Source organism: Xiphophorus hellerii, chromosome 16 (assembly GCF_003331165.1).
Source record: "Xiphophorus hellerii strain 12219 chromosome 16, Xiphophorus_hellerii-4.1, whole genome shotgun sequence".
NCBI classification, from domain to species: domain Eukaryota; kingdom Metazoa; phylum Chordata; class Actinopteri; order Cyprinodontiformes; family Poeciliidae; genus Xiphophorus; species Xiphophorus hellerii.
This window is the reverse complement of record NC_045687.1, coordinates 20,461,861-20,487,887: the sequence shown is the minus strand read 5'-3', so window position 1 is coordinate 20,487,887 and position 26,027 is coordinate 20,461,861. Positions and strand designations below refer to the sequence as shown.

Sequence of the window (26,027 nt, the reverse complement as noted above, 5' to 3'; positions counted from 1 at the left end):
TCCTCCTCAAAGCTGTAGCTTCCGCCTCACAGATCACCATTACTCTGTGACTCCCACCAACCAGCTCCTTCAGACTAGCCAGCAGCAATTAGCAACCACCTGGTGGAACTGAACATCAGCTGAGCTCATTAAACGAGCTAATTCTCAGTGAAACGCTGGTAAAAAGGCAACTAAAGAGTTAATAGAGGAGCCATGTTGCGATAACTTCCCGAAGTTGTAGTTTCAGAAAGAGCAGGAGTTTTTAAAGAGACAGAGGCCCAATTTCAATGGCTTAAATTACAAAGTCAATATAATATAACTTCACAATTTGTCCTACTTTGTATTGATGATTAAAATGATTATTTTACTGTAGTTATTTGTAAGAAAGCGTTCTATTTGTTAAAAAAAAAAAATTCTTAGGCCTGAAAACAGGTTTTGTTCTTTGGTTTCAATGCAGAGTATTTAGTTATGCTGTATAATAATTGTAAAAAATAAAGGTAACTACTTCACTGATTTCGCCTATCACGGGTTCTTTTCGGAACGCAACCCCCCCGTGAAAAATGAGGGTTCACTGTACTTAAATAAACAGTAGCTAGCCTAAACAGTAGCTAGCATTCGGACTAACCTTTACTCTTTCAGGCCTCTTTCTAACGTCTCCTCAATGCAGTAATAATTTGTGCCTGAGGGAGTATGAACAATGGGTGTTTGTGTATGCATGCCTACTTTCCTTCACTCTCTCACGCCTGTCTTCTCTCTCTGTTGCTGTAGACATTCAGACGTTTCAGAGAGCCTCTTTCTATGACAATGTGTCTGGGCTCCATGAAGCTCCAGGTGAATGTTAGTAACCAGCTTTGTGTACTTCTCACTGTCTCTCATTGCTACCGCTGTCAGGCCCCCATCGATCCCCTTTTCGTGTCATCAGTGCATTCGCACATACTGTACGTCAGAACGTATTCCTCTAGCTTTGCATGGCTCCGCTTTTGTTTTGGGTTTGACCTCAGGCACGGAGGAAAACGTTCCTCCTGCTCTTGACGGTTGCAGCTTTCTCCAACTGTGATTGTTTTAGTGAATGTTTCAGGAGTTGTTATAATGTTTTACAGTTCCTGGAGTGTTTCGTTTGGTAAAAGAGGGAACATGGTGGACAGCATTATCTGCTGCACAAACTTGTGTGCCTTCATCAGAATCTGGCCTCATATCAAAGCCTCAGCCTCATTATGCACACACCAGTTGGCAGTGCTGCAAATTAGAGAATCTTGGTGAATGTTGCTGCAATTTATCTCACCCTGCAGCGACTGTAGGAACCAAAATCAGGTTTTATCAGGTTCTGATTTTCACTTTGAGATCTCCACCGGTGCTGGGATGAGTCTAATAATAAAGCATCGTTTGGCTGCCAGCGGCCTCATCTGAACCTTCAGCAGATGGAACATTTTTCTTTTCCCAAACTCACTGGATCCAAGGATGGTTTCAGTTTGCAAAATATTGTTGCTGTCATTTATTGGCCCAAAAACCATGGAAACTTCTGCTGGCCAGATATCTGATCCAACTTTAAAATATTATTTATTTGTTATGTGAAAAATATGTGTTGCATAATATCTTCCATTTAATTCAAGACATTATTTTATGAACTTGCTGAAACGATTCAATATTTTCGTGATGAAATTGTACCAAGTGGATTTTTTTCTTATTTCTGGAGTGTATTAAAGCAAATCAGTAATTCTTCAGCCGTTTGGACCAAATTTCTCATACTTGATCATATAATTGAAATAATATAATTTATACTACTTTATTGTTATTCTAAAGTTCAATGTTTGTTTCCTTATAAGAAGGGGGATACACTAATACACACAATGACAAAGAATCAGATCACAGTTTCCTGTATAGAGCAGTCAACAATAAAAAACAAAAAAGGAGGACAGAAAACAAGGACTAAACATCGCTACCTGATTAGATACTCTTGTTGAACAGTTTTCAGTTGTTCTGCTCTTCTTTATTATTTAATGTTTCTTTATACAACACAGTTACTTTTTGCAGTTGTTGCTTCTGTTTTTTTTTTTACATACTGATACAGTTGCAGCCGTACCGCTGATGTCCTCTGGGTTTTTCCATCTTACCTGTCGCAAAGCACAAAGAGGAAGGCTGAATCGTCGGGTCCCGACACATTTACACCCCTTCAATTATTTTCACATTTTGTCTTCTCACACCACAGACCTTCAGTCATTTAAGTCAAATTTCTTGTGGTGGGAACAGCATCCGTACTGGGAAGAATAATAGCCTTTTTGGGATTTGGTGGTATGTAATATATTGAAAAAGTTTTAAGTTTAAGTTTTTTTTATCTATTTATTTTTTTTTACAAATGTTAACTTCTGTTTCTGCTACCTTTCATAAACTCCAGCCAACACGCTGGTTTTCAGTCTGAGCTCATGTTCGAATGTTGTCTTCATGCTTTCATTGCAAAAACCAAAAGAGAAAAGAAAATATTTCACAGCTGTACATCTCCGTCTTTATTTGCAGCATTCCTTTATAAACATCAAGACTTAATTTAAACTCCACAAGAGCTTCACGTTGCTGGCTTTCCTTTTTTTTTTGTTTTTGTTAAACACCACAGCATTTAGTAGTAAACAACGTCAGAAAAAATAAAAAAACCTCATCTATATCTTAAGAATCTCTTATTATTATCTTTTGTTTTTCCTGTTGTTGTTGTTTTACCACCAGTTGACCGGATCGTGGGTCTGGACCAGGTGGCAGGCATGAACGAGACGGCCTTCGGCGCTGCCTACAAGACCAAGAAAGGCATGTTTCGCACGGTTGGACAGCTGTACAAAGAGCAGCTGTCCAAACTGATGGCCACACTCAGGAACACAAATCCCAACTTTGTGCGCTGCATCATCCCCAACCACGAAAAAAGAGTGAGTCAACATGTAAAGTGACTGAGAGATGATTCACAGCTTCCTCTTTCACACACTCATGTCTGACAGTTGTGTGGGATCGCAGCTGGATACCTACAGTCATATATTTAATGTCAAACTGCATGAAGTAATTAAACTAAACGCATCTCAACTTGGACTTAAATCTGAGAGCTGACTATTCAAGCTTTAGGTTGTATTTTATAGGTTTACGCTTGATTTTACTCCATTTCAAACCAGAGCTGAAACGATTAATCAGATTCATCGTGATGAATCAGTTATAATCGTCAACAAATTTAGTAATTTCGTAATCGATTCATTGTTAATTGGTGCATACAGACTCAAAAAAAGCCCAATTGGTTTAAGAACAACATATTCAAAGCTGTAATTAATTAAAATTATGCAGAACATTTATGCATTTTGCATTTAAGAGAAAAAAAAATTGTCTTGTTATTACACAAAACTCAGTGTCATAGTTTTAGTTTCAAATTATAAAAAAGCCCTTCACTGTATTGATAAGTCGAGCAGAAAGGACTGAGCTTTTCACATATCGATGTTTGCAGCATTTTAAAATTCCTGCAGATCCTTTGATACAAATGATCAAGCATGCACTGATGTAATGCTACGTTCCAGCATTTTAAGCAATAGCATGTTTATATTCTTACTTAATAAAAGACATTGAGTTATTTGTTTACTTGCATCTTTTATTGTATTTCTAATAAGGCATGAAAAAGCTTAAATGAAAAATCAGCACAATGTGGCAGTTTTTTTTTATCCGATTAATCGATTATTGTGAGAATAATTGACAGATTAATCGATTAATTTTATTTATATACCACATTTTCAGCACCAAGACATTTCAAAGTGATTTACGTGAATTTAAAGGAAATACAAACAAAATAACCAAAGAAAAGAGCAAAAGAAGAAGAAAAGAATCTAATAATGTTAATCGGTATCTAAAATAATCGTTAGTTGCAGTCCTGTTTCAAGCACATTAAACTCGTGTTCTGTAAACAGTGTGAAATCATTGTTTATATGTATTACTTTTATTTACCAATGTTATATTTTGGGGGATTATTCTACCCTTTTATTTTACAATCCTGTCTGAAATACACTAAACAAACTAAGTTAAATATACAACCCGTCTCCTCCAGGCTGGGAAGCTGGACCCCCACCTGGTTCTGGACCAGTTGAGATGTAACGGCGTGTTGGAGGGGATCCGTATTTGCAGACAGGGATTCCCAAATCGGATCGTTTTCCAGGAGTTCAGACAGAGGTAATGTTTCATCTCTCCTTTTTTTTTTACTATTAATCATCACTTCAGAGACTTTTTTTCATATAAGCTCGTGGTTCTAGTTCTTGCATTTTTTTTTTACCCCTCCAGGGGGTATTTTTGTGGCTCAAGTGTCTCTTATATGACAGTAGGCTGCCAGGAAACGGGGAAGGAAAGGGGGGAAGACATGCGGCAAATGTCGTCGGGTCCGGGAGTCGAACCCGCGACGGCCGCCTCGAGGACTGAAGGCCTCCAAATATGGGTCGCGCTAACCACTACGCCACCACGGCACGCCCAGTTCTTGCATTTTTAAAGGAACAGCACCGTGGTCCATTACCGAACTCAATAGTGATGCCTATTGTTGGTTTAGTGTCTTTGATTTTACGTCAAAAGGCTCTAGCTTGGTAATTTCTTGATTAACCCTGGCTGTTGCAGGCATGATTAACCAACAAAGTGTGGTTTATCACATCACATATCTGACCTAACAAAGGAAACGTTGATATTTCACAGGACCAATTTGTTTTAAAGAGCACTTTCTCCCATAAATAAATGTAATAATCATCTGAAAATAAAATTTTGTGTTCACTCAGGTTATTCTTGCCTGATAAATTTGTCACAAAAAAAGCAAAAACCAAAGAGATCAGTAAGCAGGGACTGTGTGTGTTGTAGTTTAGAAACATCAGGATGTGTTGGAAAGAAACAAAATGGAAGGAAAACAAATATGGCTGCATTAAGAGTTGGTTCAACATTGACCATGTAGTTTCTTATTTTACTACATTTTAAATGAGCTTTTAATACATGATGCTGCTTTTAATAAAGTTATTGGAGTTGGACACAATATTCTTATTTTGTATCCATTGTTTAATTTGCATGCGTGATACAGATAAACCTTTTGGAATAATATAAAATAATGAAGAGATCCCCATTGTGTGCTTTCATTCTCTTGTAGAAATGTTGCATCAGAGTTTGCTTTAATGTTTAAATGCTCAAAAATAATTTAAAAAATCAGACAAATGCACTATGGTTGTCTTTCATTTACAGTCTCTTACTCTCCTGTTGTGACATTGCTCCATGTCCAGGTATGAGATCCTCACTCCCAACGCCATTCCCAAAGGTTTCATGGACGGGAAGCAGGCGTGCGAGCGAATGGTAGTGGCTTTAAACATCTAAACATAATGTTTATAAAAAAAAACAAGAAAACGTCAAACGTCACTCACAAAACCTTCAACTTGTTCTTCTTTTTGTAGATTCAAGCACTAGAGCTTGATGGCAACCTCTTCCGTATCGGCCAGAGCAAAATATTTTTCAGAGCTGGAGTCCTGGCTCACTTAGAGGAAGAGAGAGACCTGAAGATCACCGACATCATTATTTACTTCCAGGCCGTCTGCAGAGGATACCTGGCACGCAAGTAAGGCCGGATTGTTGAAATGTGAACCATATAACCTAAACCGGTGTTTTATTTTTTGTTTCACTCACTGTTTCTCATCTTCAGATCCTTTGCTAAGAAGCAGCAGCAGCTCAGCGCCCTGAAGGTCCTGCAGAGAAACTGCGCTGCTTACTTGAAGCTTCGTCACTGGCAGTGGTGGAGGCTGTTCACCAAGGTATACGATTTTTTATTTAATTTTTTCAGCTGCGATGTTTTTAACGTATTGTAATAAGTCTTTGACGTTGTAACTGCAGGTGAAGCCACTGCTGCAGGTGACCAGGCAGGAGGAGGAGATGCAGGCTAAAGATGAAGAGTTGGTCAAAGTGAAGGAGAAGCAGATGAAGGTGGAAGGAGAGCTGGTGGAGATGGAGAGGAAACACCAGCAGGTTATTTACAACCACATACGCAATCTTCAGTTTGCAAAAAAAAAAACTTACTCCCCCTGCATTTACTCACATTTTGGCTCATTACTATAACTACAAACTTCAATGTATTTTTAAAAGTCTGTAGTAAGACCACTGCATGCTTCTGCAGTAAAAAAAGAGATTTAAACTAATAAAAAGTCTGAAAAGTGTGGCCTGCATTTGAATTTAAAATTTCCACGCATTCCTGTTAGAGAAATAGCTGAAGACAAGTCAGATTCTATGTCTATAAACATCAAATTCAAGTCTTCAAAACAAAATTTTTAGATCTGTTTTTCACCAATGAAAATGTTGCGTAATAAGTTCATCAATAAGCTGACATCACTCCATAGTTCAGAGTGATGTCAGCACGCCCATGGCCGCCATCTTTACTGTGGGTTTTACAGCTTCTTTTTATTTGGACCTTAATATTAGGACAGAATATTACGGCCTGGCAACATTTTTTTTTGTTCAAATTACAAGAATAAGGTCATCAGATTACATGAACACAATTGTAACGTTACCAAAATAAAGTCGTAATTTTATTTAAACTCCAACACACACAAAAAACAAAGCAAAAAGCTAAAATGAAGAATTTTGAGCGTCTTGTGAAGTTCTACTTTGGTGCAAGTTTTATTTATAGCAAAGTACTAAGTTTTTGCTCAACGCTTATTAGAAATATTGAATATTTTAACCTATTAGCATCAAGTTATTATCAGTAGCAGGACTTTTGAAACAATCATAAAACTACTATGTCTGTTTCCGGAAAAGGTTCTATAAGCATTTTATTTTTTCCATAAAACATTTTTTTTGCAATTTGAAGGTGTTTTTTTTTTTTGTCTGGTGAAACTGCGTCTTTTTTCTGCTGATATTATGATCACATTCTGGTAATTGAACAAAAAATGACAGAAAAATGCATCATTTATTTTTTTAGAAAGAAAGCAAGCAAAAAATAAATAAATGAAATCAATTAAAATCAGATCTGGTATGACAAAAAAAATCTGAGATTTTATTTTTAAGTCACATTCTGAAGGTTTTCCCTAAATATTTCTTCCTATGTTCTCCCTATGCATGGCTCCAGATTTTTTCAACTCATGTCTATTTCTGCTCTCCCGTGCGGATCAGAGGGTCTAACGTTGTTTTTCTGCGCAGCTAATGGAAGAGAAGAACATCCTCGCGGAGCAGCTGCAGGCGGAAACGGAGCTGTTTGCCGAGGCGGAGGAGATGAGAGCGCGGCTGGCGTCCAAAAAGCAAGAGCTGGAGGAGATCCTGCATGACCTGGAGTCCAGGCTGGAGGAGGAGGAGGAGAGGAGCCAGGGGGTCCAGAACGAGAAGAAGAAGATGCAGTCCCACATCCAGGTGTGTGTCCAGGAGGCCTGGATTAGAAAATATGAAGTTCTGGGTTATGAATAGAAATACAGCGATCTGATATAAATATCTGTATCGGCCCCGATATCGAAAAAAAGTCGACGTATCTGTGACAACATGCCCATGAGGGCAGATCTATTCAGTCTAATTCTATGCTTTGTGCTCTGAGCGACATAATGCTTTATTATTTATTTTTACATTATATTTAAAATTCCTAATTTCACTTTCTGAAACCTTTGAAAGAATTTTTGATGCATTTTATTTTCACATGTTGGACCAAATTCATCAACCTGTTGTTTTTGCTAGTTTCAGTTTATTAAGCTTACATTTGCTGTTCTGCTCTTAATTGAACTCACTGAATAAATTAAAGTTGTTTTTACATGTTTGACCAAGCTCGTCAAACTATTACTGTATTTAAATGTGCTGTACTGGTGCAGAGTTGTCAAATACATTAGTAATTCATTACATTTATGTCTGAATTTTTTAAAAATAAAATGTTTTAGGTCAATTCAGTTCTGTTTTTCTGTATCGTATAAGTATCGACCAGCGCTGAACCTCAGATATCGGTATCGGAAGTGAAAAAGTTGATCAGATTTTGTTCTAAATAACAAAATGCTTGCTAACAAAACTGTATTTGCTGTAATTTATGTTTGCAGGACCTGGAAGAGCAGCTGGATGAGGAGGAGGCTGCGAGGCAGAAGCTTCAGCTTGAGAAAGTTACGGCTGAAGCCAAGATGAAGAAGTATGAAGAGGATATTCTGGTGCTGGAGGACCAGAACTCCAAGTTCCTGAAGGTCACAGAGACCGAGAGGCCACAGCTTAAAATAGATAAAAAGCTTTGTTTTTTTTTTTTTTTAGAAATCAAAATATATTTAGACTCATTCCAAAGCTTTCTGTCTGCTTCATCAGGAGAAGAAGCTGGTTGAAGACAGAATCAATGAAATGACGTTGATGCTAGCTGAGGAGGAGGAGAAAGCCAAAAATCTGGGGAAGATGAGAAACAAGCAGGAGATGATGATGGTGGACCTGGAGGGTAAGTAGCTAAGCTGAATAATAAAGCAGAGATTAAAGAAGTAAGACTTGTAATTTCTTATTTCCTGAGCCGCTGTGCTGTTCTAATCACCATTTAGAGAGACTGAAGAAAGAGGAGAAAACCCGCCAGGAGCTGGAGAAGGCCAAGAGGAAGCTGGACGGAGAGACGTCCGACTTCAAGGACCAGATAGGCGAGCTGCAGTCCCAGATAGAGGAGCTCAAAGTTCAGCTGAGCAAGAAGGAGGAGGAACAGCAGATGATGCAAACCAGGTGGGAGACGCAGAATAAATCGCAATCTAAAGATTTGTTCAGCTGAATATATAAAACAAATTAATATAAATGTTTGTAGTCATCTTAACCTTGTTAAGGTTTATGTGTGGGCAATTAGGGCTGCAATTAATGATTTTACTTATCGATTAATCTGTCGATTATTTTTGATGATAATCGATTAATCAGATAAAAAAACTCTGCAGGTTTTTTTATTTAAGCCTTTTTTATGCATTACTAGAAATACATTAAAAGATGCAAATAAATAACTGAATTTCTTTTATTAAATATATTTTTTTTATTTTTTTTAATAAGAACTCCAAAAGCATGACATGCAATAACATGTCATTCCTTTAGTGTACTCTTGATCATTTGTAGGACGGGATATACCTGCACCTAAAAATTTCTTCCAACATCAACAAGTGAAAAGCTAAGAGCTAAAATAAATAATCTTTTCTGTCACTCGTCCGCAGGGGAGAAGAGGAGATCAACCAGAAGAACAACGCGCTGAAGCAGATCCGGGAGCTGCAGGCCCAGCTGTCTGAGCTGCAGGAGGACCTGGAGTCGGAGAAGCAGGCCAGGAACAAGGCGGAGAAACTCAAGAGGGATCTGAGTGAGGAGCTGGAGGCGCTGAAGACGGAGCTGGAGGACACGCTGGATACGACCGCGGCGCAGCAGGAGCTCAGGTAACATCCTCCTCTGTTTTAATTTCCATTCTCCCTAATCGTGGCGAGGCACTCTTAAACCCGGTCTCTGCTCTGTGCAGAACCAAGCGTGAGCAGGAGGTGGCAGAGCTGAAGAAAGCCATCGAAGAGGAGACGAAAAACCACGAGGCTCAGATTCAGGAGATGAGACAGAGGCACTCGACCGCCTTGGAGGAGCTGTCCGAGCAGCTGGAGCAGGCCAAGAGGGTACTACACTAACGCCACGCTTTTATAAACGTACGCAGTTTAGCTTAGCATTTAACATCTCTATTTTTATTTTTTTATTTTTTAATCCAGTTCAAAGCTAACCTGGAAAAGACCAAGCAGAGCCAAGAGAGTGCCAACAAGGAGCTGGCCAACGAGGTGAAAACCTTACAGCAAGCAAAGACCGAGTCCGAGCACAAGAGGAAGAAGCTGGAGGGTCAGCTGCAGGAGTTCATGGCCCGGGTCACCGAGGGCGAGCGGGCCAAGGGCGAGCTGGCTGAACGCACACACAAGCTGCAGGTGACTGACTCATCCAGTCCCTCAGGATGTTACCATGGTTTATTTTTGATTGTTGCAGCTTAAAATGACTGATTTGCAGGAAATTTGTCAAAAAGGTTTTATTATTGTTATTGTTATTATTGTTTTTCCCTTAACAGGGTCTTACAAGAAAGTTGAAATTGTCGTACTTTCTTGAAATAGCACCCGAGAAAAGTCATTGTGCCTGATAAATTGTGTATATAAAAAAGCTACTTTTATCTAATGAAGGAAAAGGTAAGTGAGGGGTGGAGTCGGGTTTAACCCATACATGGGGTAAGTAAGGGAGACAACTTTTTTTTTGGGAAATGCTAAGTTATTAAACAATTATATTTACACTCATTGTGATTGTTTGATATTCTGAAATATCTTCAGGATATCCAAACCATGCTTGCCCTGATCTAGTGATCCTAAATATGAAGAAAATGTCTCATCTTTCCCTTTGGTGCTCAATTTAGCAAACCGTGCAAATAAAAAAAGGTTGTCATTTTAACAAACTGGCTACAAAACGCAGCCACAGGCTCAACGACTAACAGCAGAAGTGCAGCTGATGTAGAATCTAATGAACAAAATCAACAACAGGCGTCAGGATTTGAGTTCATTCATGGACTTTTATACCAATCACTTAAAAATGCTATGAACGGGAACCGGATCGGATACCTGGAATCAGATCAGGACATTCCAAGGAACAACAAAAGACGAAATATCTAGGAATATTTAGGAATATTTACATTCATAATAGACTTGGATTTGAATCAAAAGGCTCATTCAACCTTTAACGCAGTCAAGTTCATTTACATTGATCTGTTTTTGCTGCCAATGTTCAGATCAAGTGGCGATGATGGACTTATTTCGAACCATTTTCAAATATTGTCTTGATTTTTACACAAACTGAAATAGATCTTTGTTATTTCTTCTTTTTTTTTTCTTATTTACTTATATGTGAGTCAGAATGCTTAAAAAAGATCACCTGGTTCTCCACACAGACCGAACTGGACAACGTGTCGGCCTTGCTGGAAGACGCAGAGAGGAAGGGCATCAAGATGGCCAAAGATGTTTCCGGATTGGAGAGTCAGCTACAAGACACACAGGTAAGACTCAGGATTTCAACATTACGTGTTATTTTTTTCTTGAGTCCTTCTTGTTTTAACTGACTAAAGTCTCATGTACGTTCAACGCAGGAGCTTCTCCAGGAGGAAACCCGCCAGAAGCTGAACCTGAGCAGCCGCATCCGGCAGCTGGAGGAGGAGAAAGCCGCTCTGCAGGAGCAGCAGGAGGAGGACGAGGAGGCCCGCAAGAACCTGGAGAAGCAGCTGCTGAGCGTCCAGGCTCAGGTAGGGTGCGAGATTTCTGCGACATGTTGATGGGTTTTCTTCCGACTCTGATTCTGTGTATGTGTGTGTGTGTGTGTGTGTGTTTGCAGCTGTCGGAGAGCAAAAAGAAGCTGGATGACGACGTTGGAACAATAGAAAACCTGGAGGAGGCGAAGAAGAAGCTCCAGAAGGACCTGGAGCTTTCCAGCCAGCGTCTGGAGGAGAAGACCATTGCTTTTGAGAAGTTGGAGAAGACGAAGACTCGGCTTCAGCAGGAACTGGATGACCTCACCGTGGACTTGGATCACCAGAGGCAGATCGTCTCCAACCTGGAGAAGAAGCAGAAGAAGTTTGACCAGGTTGGAAGATGTTGTGTTATGAACTTCTGTGGGGTTTCATACAGTGCCTTAAAAAAGTATTCATACCCCTTGAACTTTCTTACTTTTTCCTAAACCGTAAACTATTTACCATAAACCGTAAAATATTTACACACAGCAAATGATGTTCAGGGTTAAAACTGACATGTTAGGCGCTGAACACATCTTTGCACAAACTTTCTTCTGGAAAATGAGCTTGAGAATCATATTTAAAATTCCACAAATCGTAAACTCAGAGTACAGTTTGCCCCGGCAATTACAATCCCCGATCTGATCCGCAGATGCTGGCCGAGGAGAAGAGCATCTCGGCCCGCTACGCCGAGGAGCGGGACCGCGCCGAAGCCGAGGCCAGAGAAAAGGAGACCAAAGCTCTGTCCATGACCAGAGCTCTGGACGAGGCGCTGGAGGCCAAAGAGGAGCTGGAGCGGATCAACAAGCAGCTCCGAGCCGAAATGGAGGACCTGATGAGCTCAAAGGACGACGTCGGCAAGAACGTGAGCAAAGATTTTGGAGCAAATTATGTTGCTGTTTCACTTTTTTTTTTTTTTTAATTCACATGGTTTTTTGGGGTGGGTTTTCTTTGCAGGTCCACGAGCTGGAGAAGTCCAAGCGCACGCTGGAGCAGCAGCTGGAGGAGATGAAGACTCAGCTGGAGGAGCTGGAGGACGAGCTGCAGGCCACGGAGGACGCCAAGCTGCGTCTGGAGGTCAACATGCAGGCCATGAAGGCCCAGTACGAGAGAGACCTGCAGGGCCGCGACGACCAGAACGACGAGAAGAAGAGAGCTCTGGTCAAGCAGGTGACGAACAAAACACACATTCATTCTGATCAAGGGGGGAAAAAAATCCTCTTATTAACCAGGAATCCAGCTCATATCTTTACTTTGTCTCTTTCTTTTTTTATTATTTTATTTTTACTACCTTTTAAGTAACACTCATGCATTGACGGAAGTACAGCAACTACTTTAAGCCGGTGTCTGTGTAGTTTTCTATAAATTAAAATCCATTTTTATGGGGATCTTTTTGTCTTCCAGTGTCAAAATACTCAATAGTGTTTTACAAAATGTTGAGTTCACCTTTCAGCTCAGACATCTGTGACATTGTAGATAAAGAAAAAGAAGAGGAGTAGAAAAGTCTGCCAACAAATCTGAAATTTTGAGATTAATCTCAATAGAAATAAGAAATAATAAAAGTCCAAAAAACGTTATTTTTGAAAAAAAAAAAAACCCTAAAAACTTTTGAACATTTCCCATTTTTTTTCTAGAAATTTTTTTCTTTTCAAATTTAAAAATTCATGTTTTTTTTTTCCAGGAACATTTCTGAGATTAATCTCAAAATTTCTGACTTTTTTCTGGCAAAGTTTCAACTTTTCAAACTCAGAAATTTGCTTGTTTTTTCTGGAAAACTTCTGAGTTTTTTGGCAGATTTTTTTCTATCTCTATTAGTCCTCATACGCTGCTGTAGACGTCAGAGAAACAAGAAATTAAAAACAAAACATGACTGCTTCGCTTCTCAGTTTCCTGTCTCAGAAAACAATAGAACTGATGGTTAAAAAAACAACAAAAAAAAGAATAAATAAAAGAATAATTTCTTCACTACTTTACCACATGTAGCCAATATTTAAACAAAACCATATCCACTTGAAGTAAAAATTGACAAACTCCTTAATCTCTTCCTGATGACTTTAATGGCGTCGGCTGCAGGTGCGAGAAATGGAAGCCGAGTTGGAGGATGAGAGGAAGCAGAGAGCTCTGGCTGCAGCAGCGAAGAAGAAGCTGGAGATGGACCTGAAGGACATCGAGGGACACATAGAGGGCGCCAACAAGGCCCGGGACGAAGCCATTAAGCAGCTGCGCAAGTTACAGGTGACAATTTCACCCGCATTCGATCAAACGGCGAGGGACACGTCTTCTTCATGACATTTTGTCTCCTTCAGACTCAAATGAAGGACTACCAGAGGGAGCTGGAGGACACCCGGGCTTCCAGAGACGACATCTTCGCCCTGTCCAAGGAGACGGAGAAGAAACTGAAGAGCCTAGAGGCCGAGATCGTTCAGCTGCATGAGGTCAGGAGTTCTCTATGTCGTCTGCTTGTTGAAATGTTGTTCAGTTTGTCCTTCTTTTGTGTTACGGCGACAGAAGCAAAGTGCTGCAGAATCTCTGGTCTCGTTTTCAGGACCTGGCTGCCTCTGAGAGGGGGCGGCGTCACGCCGAGCAAGAACGAGACGAGCTGCAGGACGAAATCTCCAACAGCACCTCTGGAAAGTAAGAGAACGCCTGGCAAAATAAAATTCAACAAAATGATTGTGATTATTAACGTTTTCAGTAACGATAATTATCCAAACGAATGTCACTGTTGGGAGGTGAAATCAACACTCGCCACTGCAACTAGTTTCTAGTTGAAACCAGACCAAAATAAGAGACAACTAAATCAAAAGTAACTTTTCAGCAAGATAAATATGCTTGCTCTAAGTCAATAATTGTTGAATTCATCAGTACTACTTGTTTTAAGTGAAAAAAATTTGCCAGAGAAAGTTATATTTTTAAAAATCTCAATTTTTATTTGTCTTTTTAAAATATTTGTTTAGTTGCCTCTTTTATTTTTAATATATACATGTACTGTATTTGGAGTTACATAAAATAAAATCAGAAGACAGAAAGTTGCTCCTTTATTTTATTTTGTATTATTTTCATTTAGTTTTTATTTCCTATATATGCATGTCTGGTCTTTCTTGATAAAGCTGATAAGATAACAGACAAATAAATACTTAAAAATAGAAACATTTTATTAAAAAAAGGAATAAACTCATTTATTTCGATCTAATTTCTAATATTGTACAAAAATCGCCTAAACGAAACATTTGTAGAATATGCCATTTTTAAAACCCGATTAAGCGATTCATCAGCCAGATCAGCTGTTAGCTGCTATCGCTAACTACTGTAATCGTTAGTTGCAGCCCTACATTTTTTTTATGGTCAATCATAGAAATGTTGCAGTTCAAATCGACTGACTTCCTAGGAAGGACATGGTGATTTTTGGTTAGAAATGCACTGAAAATCAGAGGCTTCGTAAAGTGACTTTATGTGTAACTCTCCGTGCGTCAGAGCCGCCCTGATGGATGAGAAGAGGAGGCTGGAGGCCCGGATCGCCCAGCTGGAGGAGGAGCTGGAGGAGGAGCAGGGCAACATGGAGCTGCTCAACGACCGCTTCAGGAAAACAAACATGCAGGTACTCCTTACATTACATTAAACATGTAAGAACGTTTCATTTTCCCAGCATGCCCTGCTTCTTACCTCCTTTTAAAAAAAAAATGTTCTCGCTCTGTGTCCTCGTCCTCTTTTCCGTTCAGGTGGACACTCTGACCACGGAGCTGAGCGCGGAGCGCAGCGCGGCGCAGAAGAGCGAAAACGCCCGGCAGCAGTTGGAGCGTCAGAACAAGGACCTGCGTGCCAAACTGAGCGAGCTGGAGGGTTCGGTGAAAAACAGGTTCAAGGCCTCCATCACCGCTCTGGAGGCCAAGATAGCACAGCTGGAGGAGCAGCTGGAGCAGGAAGCCAGGTGGGCGACCGTTGTAGCTCCTCCTTTCCTTTCACTGACAACTGATCTGTCCGGCTAAGATAAGGCTGTGCTTCACTGAAGGGAGCGGGGGGCGGCCAACAAGATCGTCAGAAGGACGGAGAAGAAGCTGAAAGAAGTCTGCATGCAGGTGGAGGACGAACGTCGCCACGGTGATCAATTTAAAGAGCAAGTATGTCTGCCTCTGATGACGCCGCCGATGCGATTCATCGCTGTTTCTGGCCGTCGCTGTCTCACTCGTTTGTTCTTCCACTTCCCTGAGTGAAGCTGGAGAAGGCCAACTCCCGCATGAAGCAGCTGAAGCGGCAGCTGGAGGAGGCGGAGGAGGAGGCCACCCGGGCCAACGCCTCGCGCAGGAAGCTGCAGAGGGAGCTGGACGACGCCACAGAGGCCAGCGAGGGCCTCAGCCGCGAGGTTCACACCCTCAAGAACCGGCTCAGGTGCAGAATCTGTTTGTATCTGCAGAGCTTTATGTTTAGAGCTGCTTCTGGTGCAAAATGTGCAGGCAGGGAAACTTTTTTTTACAGAGAAACCTTAGATTTTATCCTGGCAGATCCACGGTTTGGAGTCTAAAATGGAGTTATGGAATTGAAAAACAGTCACTTGATACTCCCAGGGGCCCTACGCAGTATAAAAAGGTCTGGACAAGTACAGGGATCAAAATTGGTTCATTTTTATCAGCTTTCATTGGTATTTAGCAGGTTAAATACTGAAAAATCTGAATCATCAATTACAATTTTTTTTTCCTATTCATCGAATGCATCTAAAATAACAGCTCCCTCTGTTATCTGCTTACTAATTCATTAACCAACAGCCTGTTTGATGCTACTTGAGTTTAATGAAAATCAGAGTTAAGCCTTGATGCATTAATGCAGAAAAAGTCCTGTAATCCCTCAAAACCTCTAACTCTGTCAGACTGTCTGGAACCATTTTTCTCTTTATATTTTGTAGCTATTAGATTACAAATAAAGCTCCTTATAATGGAGCTAAATGTGGGACAGAGGTTCCCATTGCTAAAATAAAAGCTGTGATTTTCAAGAGTAAAACTACAACTGACGATTCTGTCACAGAGATTTAGATTTAGAGCTCTAAAAAAGTCTGTGGACTGTGGTGTTCCTGAGGTAGACTTCCTGTTTCCTCACGTTTGATGTCAGAGAAGAAGAAAGCAAAGAGGGATCATAAGGCGGAGTTCCACAGACGTTACTTGTGAGGGTTTTTGGGGGGGTTTTCTATGTGAAACAGAATTACGTTCCTGTTGGTGTTAGAGGAAGTTTGAAACAGATATTTAACATTTACAGAGACAAGTCCCAAAGGTGCACCAACCACAAACACAGAAAACAGAAGCAGCAGCAATACGTCAATGATTCAGCTAAAGTAATATGTCACCTGAAAAAGTTGCTCCTTCTTTCTCTGTACACCAACTGATTGATCTAAAATCTAATACAGTTTAGATTCATAGAAAATATGACATACAGACAAATTTAAACTCAAATGAGAGAGTTGGGATGCTGAAAAACACAGTTTGGAGCTCTTAGTTGACTCTGACCCTCCACAAAGTAGTTCAGGGTAAATCATCCGTACCACGGCCGGTTTCTGGCGTAATTTTCTCCCATAATAAAACAGCGAAAAAGAAGAAGTAGGGTAATATATTAACCTTTTTTTTTATCCTTCTGACTCCCTGTGTTCACCTCCAAATCCTCCTCCTCCTCCCACAGACGCGGCGGCCCCATCACCTTCTCCACCAGCCGCTCTGGCCGACGCGCGCTGCAGGTGGAGGGAACCTCCCTGGACCTCCTGTCAGACGACGAGCTGGAAAACAAGATCACCGACAACAACGCCAACGAGACCCCGACCCCCCAGCAGGAGTAGATGCATACACATCACTAAACCTGCAACAATCACTCAGACTTTAACTGCTCCAACAGGGAACCCTCCGATTCCTTCATCTCTTCTGTTTTACTGACTTTTTTTCTTTTAAAAAAAATATTTGCCTAATTATTTCCCATGTAATTTTAGTCAGAAGCCCTTATCAGATTAACCTTTAGAAGACACCAGCAGTTGGACCTCCAACAGTCCTCCTTTAGCAAGGCATTGCCTGTGTTTAGTTACAGAGCTGTAGGCAGAAGTTTAGAAATAGGAAAACCCAACTTTTGTTCAAAGAGTTGGTGATAAATATTATCTGCTGGTCCAGCGGTTAGCTGTTCAATAATTGTGCCAACAGCACTGGAAAATGATCAAATCAGAAAGGAGCCGTTTGTGTTCCAGCGTCTGTGCAAAGGTATTCGGGAAACAATTTTTCCACATTCTGTCAAATTAAAATGGCAAACTTCTGTGTATTTTGTTGGGATTTTATGTGATAGCAACACAAAGAGATAAACTGATTTATCGCTCCTGGCTCAGAGGTTTGTAGATTTACAGCTTCGGGTCTTTTAGGTTTGTCTCTACCAGCTCTGAGTTTTTGCCGGTTCTTTAAGCTTTGAGAAGGTCTGGATTTACTCAATCTAAAATTTGGACTGGAACAGTTTAACATGCTTTGATCTGAAACCTGCGGCTCCAGAGAAACATGTGGATCTCGCAAAACCAAAACGGAAATGTTTTTGATCCGGGACACAAGGGACACTTTTTCTTCCAGCTCACCGATATTTTTTAATCCATCATATAAAATCCCAATAAAATGAATTTTGTGGTTTGAAGGTGAGAAAATGTGATGCAAACCTTTGTGAGGCGTAAACAAACACCATCATGAGTTTTTTTCTTTGTCACTGCTTGACGTCTTGTGGATTAGTTTAATTCTCAGCTGAGTTGTGATTGAGTCGTGCTTCGTCTGCCCTCGGTTAGGATCGCTCGCTTCCACATGGATATTGAACTGTGACTGTGTGCTGCCTCAGTGCTTCAGCTCTTTGCTCCTGTTCAGCGTCAGCGCTAAAAACAGCAACTACGCCCATGTTATCTTTCTTCTTCTTCTGTGCCTTTTTCATACTCCTGAAGCTGCACATCCATTTGTATCACATATATAGTTCATGTATTGAACCATGTATAATGTCATGAAGGTATTTTCTTAAAAAATATCATAAATTTGCATATTTAATGAAATATTAGTTGCAACCCAGTGAATGTCTTCCTTCGGTGTTGCATGTTATTGATGATTCGTCAGCAGTGTGGGAATCTCTGTAGGTGGACTTTTCTTATTGACAGCTTTTGTACTTTTTGAGTTCTTGAGAAATGAAGACAATCCAATAGATATCAGCTCTATTTATATCTCTGCTATTGTTGACAATACAGACGACATTCATATTCCGAGCTGCTCAGTGTAACGCATTGATCCGCTGGTGGGAGGAGTACCTGGAGAGAACCAACGCATCCACAGAGAGAATATGCGAACTCAGGCCGGGACTTGATATTTATCTATGTATATGATTTTTTTTTTTTTTTTTTTTTTTGGTCCTTTAGTTGTGCCATCCTAAAATTTTCTCTGGCCATCCCAATGAGAATGTTCTTGGGATGCCACTGAATTCGAACGCGGTATCTTCTTGCTGCAAGGCAACATGGCTACCAACTGTCCCACCGTTCAATACAGAAAAAAATATGTGAACATATCCCATCTGAACTAGAGTTTAAATCACCATATTTAATGAGTAAATATTAGTTGTCTGAGCTCAAGTGGACCCTCTCTGTGTTTGGCTGGTAGCAGGACGAACCAGGAAGTAAAAATAAGTAAAAGAGAGCACACTTGACAAACACAAAGCCTTATTTAAAATTTAAAGCCAGATCATGTTGGTGGTTAAATGAGACATCCTGACAAAGTCTAGAAAAACTAAACAGCTGAATTTGTGACAGTGTTGCTATGCCAACATGCTTTTGATCCAAAAAGTTCATCTGTTTTTTTAAAAACTTTGTTTGCATTATTTAGACTGAGAGTTGAGATGTTAAGAAAGAGAGGATTTAAAAATCGCATTTCCATTGAAGAGGTTGATCACTTCTGGATCACTCAGAATGGAGAAATGCTTATTCACAAATATTGGTATTGTGGAAAAATGTGCTCAATCATGGTTATTTAAAAACCTCTTATTAGTTTACGTTCACTTATTAATCATGTTGCACCTCTAATTTTTCTTAGATTTAGGGGTGCAATAAGTTTGCTGTCATTGCAAGCTTATCTTAGCCATCTAAGGTAATGTTTGACATCTTATTTTAAAAAAGTAATTTTGACATTTTTAACTCAAAATGCTTTCTGGTCTCTGGTTATTATCTTCATCACTGAATTAAATTCACAATCAGTTTTCTAAAACACTCTTCAAGGGATTGCATTTAAGCAACTGGTGGCATTATTGTTTTTAAAGTGTTTTCAAAAGTCATAAATAGATACATGGACTTATTTTTATATTTTTAGCACAGAGTGCAGCTCACACGCTGCACTAGAACCATTCAAAAAGTGAAGGTTTAACGTAAACGTTGCAGGGCACAGTGGTGGTTGCAGAGTTCCTGATTTCTGGACAAACAGCTTGAAATGACGGGACACAGAGGGACACATCTCCTCTCATCTCATCCTTCCTGTGGCAGACGGCTACAATCTTCATCCAAAGAACAACAACTCCATGGACTTAGTGGATTAGAAGGATGCAGACATTCTTCAACATGTAGTTCACTCTTAGAGGTAGAGGAGCAACTCTTCATGAGATACATGCATGTCACAGTGAACTTCATCCTCTAAACATATGTCAGCTTTTCATCACCAGACATTACGGATACTCCTCAAAAATATCAGTAAGTAATTCAGATGTATATGCAAATGTCATGTCACAATTATGGGGAAACATTATGTTTGTGTCACCTTGGTACCAACAGCTTCCATAAGTCGTTTATAAAAACTGATAATTTCACATTACTGGAATCCACATTGCAGAACAGTTTTAATTCAACCTGTTGAAGGTGGTTCCTCACTGTTTTGAATGGAGTCTATTGTATGGCTAGGCCCTGTTAAATGTTGCTGTGTTTACCCATTTGCCCTTGACTTTCAGTGCACAAACTGATGGCCGGACATTTTCCCTCAGCATTTTCTGCAAGACAGAAAAATTCTTGGTTGGTTACATCAATTTTGGCAAATCTTCCATCCCCTAATGCCAAAAAACAGTTCATGACATGAAAACTGGCCTTAATTGAGCCGAGTGAGCCCTGCCGTGCTGTAGCTCTCGTCCTGGGAGCTCCTGGATGGCTCGCCAATATTGTAAATTTAATAAACAACCCACTCCTGAGAAGTCAGTGTTCCATGTTTTCTCCACTGAGATGCGTTGTGTTGCTTTTTGACACATTTCTGCCTACTTCATGTTATCAGACTGGTTCTGTTTAATCAATTTCTTAGGGCTGACAGTAATCAGCCCTGGGTGTGGTTAGTGAAACAGAAATTAACTTTCCAAGAAACTTTGATTAATCACAATTACAAATGTATAGCTGTTTTTTCTTTTATAAGTCATTATTTGAAATAATGTGAAAAAGTGTGACTGTAATACCCAATCTTGTCCAAAAGATGGCGCCATTTTTTTTTTATTAGGAGCAGCCGAAATCTTCTGAGTCATTATAAAAAGACCTCAAACTATCAACAATCGAACAACAGAACTTCCTGTTTAAAGCAGGCCTGTAAATGCATCATCATAGATCAGAGTCTGATTGCATTTATTTTCTGCATACAACACTCGCTCTATGAACTTGATTAAAATGTTAATTTTCTGAAAAACAATTTCAACAATCGTTTTTGTTTCAGTCTGCTGCAGTCAGAGTTTGAAGAAAAAATCTGAAACTGAACTTTTTTAAATCTCCAAGGTGGGTTTTATTTGAAGTTCACATTATGGAACTTTTTATGGACAAATATTATTGAGACTGCGTTCCCATCGTCCTCCTCAGCTGCTTTCATCATTTAAGTTGAATTTGTGTTTATTTAGTTGTCTTTATAATTGGTATTAGTAGTGTTTAGATTATGTTTGTTGTTTACATTTTCTCTACACTTTCAGCTCCTTATTCCCTTTCCCTCAAAAGGAACTGACTTAAGCCAGGCTACAAGTTTTAAATAAAATCACAAATCTTTCCTGCCTGGTTTAGTAAAGCTTAAAATAATAAAATTCATAAAAATATATGTCAAGCAAAACCTTACTCAGGGGAAATTGACCTTCTGCTCATTTCCATCAAGTTAGAGGGTCAAGTTCTCAATACTAAACTACATGCTTGGTCCAGACAGATCGGCACTGCACCAAATGAGTTGAATTTGTTTTTGTTACATCCCTATTAAAGTCTATTTTGTGTGTTATATATTTTTTCATATTGCAGAAATCAAAAGAAATTCATGCTTGAAAAAGACAATATTGCATCCAACTTCAATAAAGTTAGAAACATTCAGGATAGTAGAGATGTTATGACAAGTAAAGAGTTCAAATACAGAACAGTGGGAACACTTTTAATTTTAAATCTTTTTAGAACTATAATTTATATAATTATTGTTTTTTGAAAACTGAAGACAATAAAGCTAGTATAAATAACGTGTGAATTATTTTTGGTTCATGAAATGGAGCTGTTGCTTAACACAAAACAGACTGGTTTGACGGCAGAGCCTTTTCTGATCAGGCTTTGTTGTTTTCTGCACTTCGGTGCCAAAGCCCCGCAGGTTTATGGAGGATGATGTTTCGGCGGCGTTTTCAGATTGTTGCGATGAGTATTTTTATGATAAACCAGTTTCGCCCTTTCAGTGTTTCTGGTGTGAACCCAGGAAAGCCCCAGTAAATCCAACATGCTGTTTGAGGTTAGAGAGAGTTTTTCCACAAAGCAAAAAAACCCCCCTACAAGTAGGCCTGTCGCGATAAACAAATCAATTAATCGTACGATAAATTAAAACTATCGACCTCATTTTAATTATCGGCATTATCGTCTCTTCCAGCCTTTTTCTCTTTCTGTTGATGACACTGAATGAAAAAAGGCTCAACTCCGGTGCTCTCCACTGACCCTCCCTTCCTCATTTCCTTAGTGTAAAGTAAAGCCCAGGCACACTACACGATCTTAGAGCTGCCCATTTTCGAAACCTGAGAGATCACACATTAGCCGACAGAAATCCTATGTATAAGGGTTCGTTCCTGCCGTGTGATGTCCAACAATGGGCACAAAATAATGGCTACAAGTCCAGTTAACTAATTTTAAAACCAGACATTAATCAATGCTTTACTACAATCTACCTGCAATGTCAGTCCTGACTGAATGAAAATCATTAGAACCTATTTACGTCACGTTAAGGAAGAACAGCTGAAAAGTTACCGGGTTTATCATCTGCGGTAGCAATTTCACTCCAACTCCTCCCCTTGTCATTTCTATATTATTTGCACGAAATGTTGAATAAACATTAATGTTGTTTCCACATATGTCCGCTGGACTTCCGGTTGCTGTATCAGCTGTTTGGGATTCCCCTCTAATTTCCCATCACAAAACACGGAGGAGAATCCACGCTTTCTGATTGGCTGCCTGTCACATTCAACAGGACGCGTTAACTCTCCCAGTCGGGGAAAACCCCTGATTTAGATCGGAGCGCAATGATGATCTACCATAACACACCACACACTACAGGATGAAGCGACCATCTTAGAAAGACCACCGTTCTAAGATTGTGATAAGGGGAAAATCGGGGCAACCCCCCCAAAAAACCGTGTAGTGTGAAGGATGAGATGAGACGAGATGTGTCCCTCTGTGTTCCGTCATTTCAAGCTGTTTGTCGAATGTGCCCATTTTCTCTATTTAAATCTATTTATTACTATAGGGCAACAAGATATACAGACTTCATAATCTGCACTCTTTTGGTTGAATGCAGTATTTATTTCCACTTTGGCTTTCCCTTACAAAAAAAATCACATGAAATTCACATGTGATCACATGTGGCTCCCATGTTCCACGTGTGGTTCCCATTTTCCAGATGTGATAAAGTAGTTGATCCATGGTTTCTTCAACATGTGGTCACATATTTCTCACACGTGCCTTTGTTTATGTGCCTCTGGCTTAACTTAAATAAATGTTAAGTTATGCCAGAGGCATAAACTTCAACTTTAAGACAAAGCAACACTTATATTTATGTGTTAATAGAAATATTTGATAATAATGTAAAGTATATAGTTAACTAAAAAATGGTGTTGCTTTAGAAAATAAAATAATACAAAATAAAGGGTTTAAGTCTGAGCTATCTATATATATATATCTATATCTATATAGATCCATATATATATATATGGATCTATATTTCGTGTTATTTCGAAGATCTCGCGAGATGTTTTCAAGCCCAACCCCCCACTCTAGAAGATTCTTCATTTCGCGCCGTTGGACAGTTAAGGACGGTTAAAAAAAAAGAAAAAAAAAGAAGGCGGGTAGTTGAGCGCTTTCTTTCTCTTTTTTTAAATGGATAAAGTGGACTTGAAGAGTTGGCTTTTTTTTCCCCGAACAAAAGGTAAGAAATGTTTTACTTGATCTGAATTTACACAGAAATAAAAATCTTGAAAGTAATGCGTACTGATAGTAATGTACTTTTCCTTAGTACTAAAGTCATGCTAAGCTAGCTAAACGTTAACTGAATGCGGGCCGATTTTACAGTTTGAAGGCATTATCTTGAGTCCTACAGCTCCCAAAACAAATTAGTGCGGATTTGATGGTTCGATGCTTCACTACTTAAACTTTACCTCGGCTATTTTTTTAATGGAGGGCACAACAGATGGCAGCTGTTTTTTCAGTCAAAATTAAAGTTGAAGACCGTTATAATAAAACGGGCATTCCTCCACTGGACCTCCATGTCTGGAGCGCGTGCAGATGTGTGAACTCGCTATGAATGATGACATTCAGTTGTTTGTGGTTCTCAACAGTTTCAAACAGAAGTAAATAAATTGTTGTTTTGTGTACATACGTATATATATATATATATATATATATATATATATATATATATATATATATATATATATATATATATATACGAACATATGTCAGTCAAAAAACATAGAAATTGTTATTCCATATAAATATTACATATATAAACCATCTACGTAGTAGTGAGAATCAGAAAAATAAGTCTTTCCAATAACCCTGAGAAACAGCACAGCCTGCGGGGGGCGTAATATTATGTCTACAGAGGTGTTAGAAGGGTGTGGAGAAGGTTAAGAATGTAGGGAGATTGTGTTCTACGACTGAGCCGAAGGGGGGGAAAATGCTCTTCCTGTTAAAAAACCAACGCAGCCAAACACATGTTTTCAATTTTTCTTAGGCAAGGGGACAATTAGCAAGCTCCAAAACCAATTTAAACCAGGAAAACCCAGAAACCATGACACTGTGGTTTACGGGGGAGCTGAGGAGGAGTACAGTGAGCTACTGGAATGAGATCAAATGTAAACCATATGGGATAATTCACAAACTACTGAAAATTTCTGACTATTTTTTTTGTATATGTTTTTCTTTTTCTTGCAATTCGCCATAAAAGTATCCAAGTAGCTGCTGGCTTCTATAGGGAATCAGTGGTGATGTTTTGTCTCGCAGAAGGACAACTGATAAATCTGCCTTGCTTTGGCCGAGTCGGAGTCTCGGAGGTGACATTCTATTCACGGAAAACACATTTTAAATGGGTCGACATCACAGAGGAGCTGCAGCTCCACTGGAATTAGATCATGGGGACAAACCCATGTTAAAAACAGAAGAAATTTTAACCGTGAACATTTCAATCCTGTCTTGCTCAGATTCAGACCTGTCTTAGAATGATAGAAATTATGCTAAACACATAAAACACATTGTTTTTATTGAATATAAATGTGATTTGCGGTGACAAGTTTAAAGCTTATGAATACTTTTCCAAGGCCATGCATCCAGAATTACACTGAAAAAGATTTGTGATTTTCCAGAGTCATGTACAACAATTTTAAAAATCCTGTCTGCTGTCAGAAAATTGCCCTATTTTGTTAACTGGAAATATTTGGATGATAATAAGGAGAAGGAACAATCCACAGTTTTCTCTTTCATTTTGTGACAAAGTCATGTAATTTTTGTTTGTGCTCTATACTAAACAAGCCAGCAGAAGTGAGTAAAAGACAAACAGACTCAGTGGTTATAGAAGAGGTCACTCTGTAGCGACGGTTACACATCAGCTAAAGGAAAGTAGCAATATATATAGACACGTTACATGTTATTGTTTATATCCGCTGGAGGGCAAAATTCTTCTTCTACCGACAATTCTGTTACAAAATGAAACCTGGAGATAAAAGGTATTTTTAATTCAGTGCCGTGCGAAACGGCAAACGGAAAATAACACAGAAAAACTGTGTAAAAACAACTCAGTCACTCGTATTCTTCTTTTTGGGGCATATCCATCTATTATCTAATGTGCACAAAATCTTTTTGTACTGTGGGAGGAAGCCGGAGTACCCGGAGAGAACCCAGTCATGCACATGGAGAAGATGCAAACCTGCCATACTAAAGATCAGGAGGAGCGTGACAGATGGGACAGGCCGCGAATCAAAATATGGGGCAACAAAGCTTTTTAAGGTAACGTCTCCGTTGACTTTTGCTCATTGCAGCGAGGCGTCTTCTTTCTTCGTTGCAAACGTCGCAACCTGGTAAAATCGGTTGTCTTGGGACCTTTGGATATTGGTGGCGTTTGCTTGCGTCCCCTCGAACCGATGTCTTTTCCTTTGACCGGTCTTTTAATGTCGATTCAGGAGAAGTTTCTGTTTTCTGCTCAACCGTCTCCTTTCCAGAGCAAACGTTCGCAGGCGGAGACTTTTGCTCTGAAGAGCAAACAGCTGAGTTTTTGGACTCAACTGTTTGCTCTTCAGAGAGACTGGAAGAATCTCTGTCTTCTACTGAGGTCTCCTCTGAAACCTCACTGCAAAC

General features: G+C 39.5%; 1 protein-coding gene across 12 annotated transcripts in view; it reads left to right on the top strand.

Annotated features, from left to right (window-relative positions):
* The window catches only part of LOC116735879 (myosin-10), a 65,880-nt gene extending 46,151 nt beyond the window's left edge, over window positions 1–19,729 (top strand). For 3 of the 12 annotated variants that reach the window (XM_032588025.1, XM_032588029.1, XM_032588028.1), the window contains exons 17-43: window positions 748–816; window positions 2,692–2,885; window positions 4,037–4,158; window positions 5,235–5,304; window positions 5,403–5,563; window positions 5,648–5,756; window positions 5,836–5,967; window positions 7,135–7,341; window positions 8,007–8,144; window positions 8,260–8,383; window positions 8,481–8,652; window positions 9,123–9,335; window positions 9,416–9,560; window positions 9,651–9,857; window positions 10,859–10,963; window positions 11,054–11,206; window positions 11,296–11,544; window positions 11,844–12,056; window positions 12,149–12,361; window positions 13,265–13,426; window positions 13,498–13,626; window positions 13,737–13,825; window positions 14,666–14,789; window positions 14,911–15,119; window positions 15,201–15,309; window positions 15,405–15,577; window positions 16,853–17,006. In XM_032588025.1, coding sequence (XP_032443916.1) covers window positions 748–816; window positions 2,692–2,885; window positions 4,037–4,158; window positions 5,235–5,304; window positions 5,403–5,563; window positions 5,648–5,756; window positions 5,836–5,967; window positions 7,135–7,341; window positions 8,007–8,144; window positions 8,260–8,383; window positions 8,481–8,652; window positions 9,123–9,335; window positions 9,416–9,560; window positions 9,651–9,857; window positions 10,859–10,963; window positions 11,054–11,206; window positions 11,296–11,544; window positions 11,844–12,056; window positions 12,149–12,361; window positions 13,265–13,426; window positions 13,498–13,626; window positions 13,737–13,825; window positions 14,666–14,789; window positions 14,911–15,119; window positions 15,201–15,309; window positions 15,405–15,577; window positions 16,853–17,006 — 4,145 coding nt within the window. Of the gene's footprint in view, window positions 1–747; window positions 817–2,691; window positions 2,886–4,036; window positions 4,159–5,234; window positions 5,305–5,402; window positions 5,564–5,647; window positions 5,757–5,835; window positions 5,968–7,134; window positions 7,342–8,006; window positions 8,145–8,259; window positions 8,384–8,480; window positions 8,653–9,122; window positions 9,336–9,415; window positions 9,561–9,650; window positions 9,858–10,858; window positions 10,964–11,053; window positions 11,207–11,295; window positions 11,545–11,843; window positions 12,057–12,148; window positions 12,362–13,264; window positions 13,427–13,497; window positions 13,627–13,736; window positions 13,826–14,665; window positions 14,790–14,910; window positions 15,120–15,200; window positions 15,310–15,404; window positions 15,578–16,852 lie in introns of all 12 variants that reach the window. The other 9 variants (XM_032588035.1, XM_032588031.1, XM_032588038.1 and 6 more) reach the window with 7 other exon arrangements.
* The last annotated feature ends 6,298 nt before the right edge of the window (window positions 19,730–26,027 follow it).